Here is a 4,743-nt window from a genome sequence, read left to right on the forward strand (position 1 = left end):
CCGCCGCCTCGCCGAGCCGGGAGCAGTGGGAGGCCGGTACACGACGGCCCCGGGCGCCTGCTTCGTACCACGGCCCCTACGGCTTCAGCTCTCGGGGGCTGGAGGGCCCCGGGCCCGGCGTGCATGGATTGATGCGAGGAGACCTCATGCACACGGCCGGCGGGAGTTTTGGAAACTTTTTCACGGGCTGCAAGTCCTTCTTCTCCTCCTCTTCCTCCTCCTCCTCTTTCTCCTCGTCTACTAGAGCCTCTTCCCCGCTCGCCCGCGGCTGCAGCCGCCACCCCCGTCCGCAATGGTGGCCCGCTCGCCCGCTCGGCACGGAGGCGGCGGGCGGCCCTGGCCGCGGGCGGCCGCCTGGCTGTGGCTGGCGGCGGCGCTGGGCGCAGTGTGGCCGCCGCGGGGCTCGCTGGTGCAGGGCCGGCGGCTGATCTGCTGGCAGGCGGTGCTGCAGTGTCAGGGGGAGCCCGAGTGCAGCTACGCGTACAACCAGTACGCCGAGGCGTGCGCCCCGGTGCTCCTGCAGCAGCAGCCGGCGGCGGGCGGCGGGGACGGCCCGGCGGGCGCTGCAGGCGCAGCCGCCCCCTCCAGGCGGCGGTGCCCGAGCCACTGCATCGCGGCGCTCATCCAGCTCAACCACACCCGGCGCGGCCCGGCGCTGGAGGACTGCGACTGCGCGCAGGACGAGAACTGCCGCGCCACCAAGCGCGCCATCGAGCCCTGCCTGCCCCGCACCAGCAGCCCCGCGGGCAGCGGCCCCGGCGGGTCCGGCCCCGGAGGCCCCGGCGTCATGGGCTGCACGGAGGCGCGGAGGCGCTGCGACTGGGACAGCCGCTGCAGCCTGGCGCTGAACCGCTACATGACCTACTGCGGGAAGCTGTTCAACGGGCTGCGCTGCACGCCCGAGTGCCGCGCTGTCATCGAGGACATGCTGGCCGTGCCCAAGGCCGTGCTGCTCAACGACTGCGTCTGCGACGGGCTAGAGCGGCCCATCTGCGAGTCGGTCAAGGAGAACATGGCCCGCCTCTGCTTCGGCGCCGACATGGGCGGCAACGGCGCGGGCAGCAGCGGCGGCTCGGACGGCGGCCTGGAGGAGTACTACGACGAGGACTACGAGGAGGAGCCGAGCCAGAAGGGGAGGGACGACGCGGAGGACAATGCCGGCGCCGATCCCGGCTTCCCAGTGCAGGGGGATAGCGCTGGCCGGCCTACCGCGGCTGCCGCGGCGCTGCTCGCCTCCGTCTTGCTGCCCCTGCTGCTGTGGCTCTAGTATCCCTCCTCCCCATATCCCTCCCTGTCTCCCTCTATTACTGCCTCTCTCCACCACTGCCTCCCTCCCTCCCTACCGCCGGGCCGGGCCGGGCCAGGCCCCCTGTGCCGAGCCGCCGCGGGCCTCCAGTCGAGCGCTCCCACGGCGGCCGGGGATCCGGCCGGCGGGGCCCCTCGGCGCGGAGCGGCTTTAAGCCTTCCGGCCGTGGATCCCCCGACCCATCGCCCCGGCGCCCCGTCCCCCCGTGTTTCCCCCTGTGCCCCCGCACTTGCCCGCCGCCCCCCCTTGCCCCGGCCCGGCCCTGCGAGTCGGTGGCTGGAGCGGTGGCCGTAGCGTAGGGGCCTCTCGTGTTTCGGGTGTTGGTCTCTCTCGAGTGTGCACTATGCAATTGCTGCCACCCTGCCTTCGTGTTACCAGCGAGCGGAGCGGCTTACAGAGACTGCGAGCGAGGCCGCCAGCTGCCCCCCGGTACAATCCGGGAGTCACAGCACTCTGGTAGTGAGGGTCTATTAATTAATAGAGTTTTGACATGAAGGTTAGTAAGAGGAGAGCAACCCAAACTTGCTGCCAAAGCGTTGCCGTACTGGTGCAGTCAGCAACTTGATTATCAGTCGCCGCGTCTCGCTCTTCGTGATGCCGTGGTGCCTGAAAGGGGGTTATGCCGCATCTGCCATTAATTAAATTTAGGGAAATAGAAGACTGAATAAATTCGGTGGTTTACAGCACTCACTCTTGCACACACATCTTCCCTATAACAAAAGAGTGCCAGCAGCCGTCTCTTCCTCTGTAACCTAGCGACATTAAAAAAATATTTTTTTTCAGAGTTGTTGGCTATACTGAACAATGCAACTTTTGTTTTAAAAGAGCTCTGCACTGCCATCTTTGAAAGACACTTTTAAACTCGAGAACATGTGTGTACAAATATCCTGAAAAGTTTTATTGCCTCGTCGTATCAGGGTGCTGACCTCTGGTAAATCTTATATAAAAAAAAGTATTTAAAACTGGGATTTGTTACCAGTCGCTCTTCACTGTATATAGAATTCTATAAATTGTATGCTTTGGGGATAATTTATTTAAAAAAATAATAAAAAGTTTTAATTTCACATCCTATTTGCCAGATAGCTGCATTTGCTACTTGTTTCTGGAAAGGTACAGATTTCGTTTTATGTTTGAAGGGATACCAGCAACACTGATTGAGTGAAGTATTCTCTAGAACATCAAATGTACAGTGTATTTTACAGATTGAAAATTAACTTTCTTATTTGGAGAGACTTTATGAACGTGTTAGAATTGTATGAACACATTTCTGAGCTGCCTTAAACCTTGTATTTTTTATAGGAGGCATAAAAAAGGCCTGAGTTTTAAATATGTATGACTTTTTGTATTTTCTAAACGTGTACATTAGTAAAGAAAGAGCTTTAAATAATGGATGCGGTTAAATTGTTTTCCAGGGACACTTGAACTCTCAGAACCCGAGTTTGGAGGGGGGGGATGGGAGGAGGCGGGAACTGAACCACAGAATAACAAACCAAAAAACACTCAACAAACAAAAATCTCTGTTTGCCTGTAATACCTTACATGGATGTAAATTACTGCTATTCTTACTTTAATGAATAATTACATGCAAAAAGTAAATACAGCTTTGAAAGTACTACTTTAAATGAGTTGTTCATTTTATAATGTGTTGGCATGGTAACTTGCCAGTGCTAGAAAAGAGTAAAGCAATTCAAAGACAGTGCTCCTGTATGTATGTATGCACCGCGCTTTCTTCGTGGCGGCACGTTGCTCTCACTGACGCATGTAGAAATGCTCCTAGGCGTGCAAACAAGTGAGAAATACATCACACAGAGGTGGCAAGCGTTTCGAACAAGGCTTCTCTTGGGGCCGGCAGGGGCACAGGCATCAAGGCGGCTGCAACAAAACGCAAAGTTTACCATTCAGCCTGCCTTCTCCCACAACGAAGAATGCGAAAGTAAACACACTGAAGGGATCAGCAATTACTAGATCTTGTAATACTGTTCTTAGGAGTTGCTTTGCATCGTGCTGAAGCCTGGTTTGCTGCCAGAGCTACTGATCTACACTCAAACACCCTTAGATAAATAATTACACTCTTAAGCTGTGTCGAGTGCTGATACACTTGACCTTGTAAATAGAAATGTTTGCAGTAAGAATAAACTCCAGCATTGGAAAATCTTTTAAACATTAACACAAAAGAGAGAGCTCAATCCTCTGGGGATTTGAGTTTGGACTGTCAAGCTAGGCACTCACAAAAAAGGAAAAAAAAAAAAGGCAGGGGGGAAAAGTTTATTTATCTTCTATTGATGGTGTTTATTTAAAGCTTTTCGTTTTAAAGGCTGTAATTGGAAGGCAAGTCAGAAGTTTAAAAGCTACCACAAATAAACTTTGACTGAGGGGGCGACAGATTAGCAAGATAGTGTCTTTTTCATCTTACCAGATCTTGACAGAGCACAAATCCACATCTGTCTGTTGTATAAATCAACAAAATTAGAAATCCCTGCTTCTGGATTAGTTATTTCAATGACAGATTCTTTTATTATTTCTTCAGGGTGTGAATTTGATTACGTTGCCCAGCAATAAATGTGCACAAGTGCACGTGCACACGCATAAACCAACCCCAAATAGTTGAGATACCTAACAAGTGTGGTGAGTGAGTATGGTGCGCGGCTATGATCTGAAGTTTGTTTTTAAAGTCATCTGAATGGTTGAGTAAGCTTATTGTTAAAACAAAGCTGGAAATGGTTTCTTCAGGAGGAGGACAGAGTAGTTGGGTGAGACTTGTAAATAGAGTCAGCTTTCTATACAAAGTGCTGAGTTCACAAATGGGTGGGGATGATCTTAAATACTTCTTCAGAAGATGACCAGAAACATATTTTCAGTTTGTCAACAGTTAGCACCCACAAGGACTATTTAACTCGTTGTTGATGAAAAATTAAGTCCCAGCTAAAAACCTTTATTTTTCTTCAGTTAGGAGTAAAGACATTAGCACTAGAAAAGGACTGGTAATTAACTGCTACAATAAACTCAAGACTTGGTTTTACAGGCTTCTGTCAAAAGCATCTGCCTGGAATAAATCAACACTGAGCACCACTAGGCAGGGACGACTCATCTGTATGCTTCCTTCTCCACAGAAAGTGGATTGTTTTAATTTAAATAATTGTACAATAAATACAGCTGAACTAATTCTGTCCTGTGAGCTCCCCTCCATAAGGAAATAACTCTGTGGGTTTTATTGTGTTGCCGAAGTAAGCACAATTTCCAGGAGACATGGCTGCCTGTGTTGGTATGTGTCCCAGCCAAAAAAGCCTGTGCAGATGCTGATGTCCATCAAATCTGTATGTCTTTTGCTTGATATTTAGACAAATGGAAATTCTTGAAATGTCAAGTAATGTAGCAAGGACAGATTTAAGCAAGGAAAAGACTTCACATTCCCTGTCACAGGGAGATTTTCCACAGGA

The 4,743-nt window shown here is 51.4% G+C and overlaps 1 protein-coding gene across 1 annotated transcript; it reads left to right on the forward strand.

The window, feature by feature from the left end:
* The first annotated feature begins 292 nt into the window (after positions 1-292).
* GAS1 (growth arrest specific 1) lies at positions 293-2,690 on the forward strand. Its single transcript, XM_050329783.1, has one exon. The coding sequence runs from the start codon at positions 293-295 to the stop codon at positions 1,265-1,267; it is 975 nt and encodes a 324-aa protein (XP_050185740.1). The 3' UTR covers positions 1,268-2,690.
* Positions 2,691-4,743: the final 2,053 nt, after the last annotated feature.

This window comes from Myiozetetes cayanensis, unplaced genomic scaffold, assembly GCF_022539395.1.
Source record: "Myiozetetes cayanensis isolate MyiCay16 unplaced genomic scaffold, myiCay2020 scf4, whole genome shotgun sequence".
Lineage (NCBI taxonomy): Eukaryota > Metazoa > Chordata > Aves > Passeriformes > Tyrannidae > Myiozetetes > Myiozetetes cayanensis.

Bases quoted from the DNA above. Each gene is read 5' to 3' on its own strand.
- GAS1 (XM_050329783.1), top strand. From the start codon at position 293: ATGGTGGCCCGCTCGCCCGCTCGGCACGGAGGCGGCGGGCGGCCCTGG.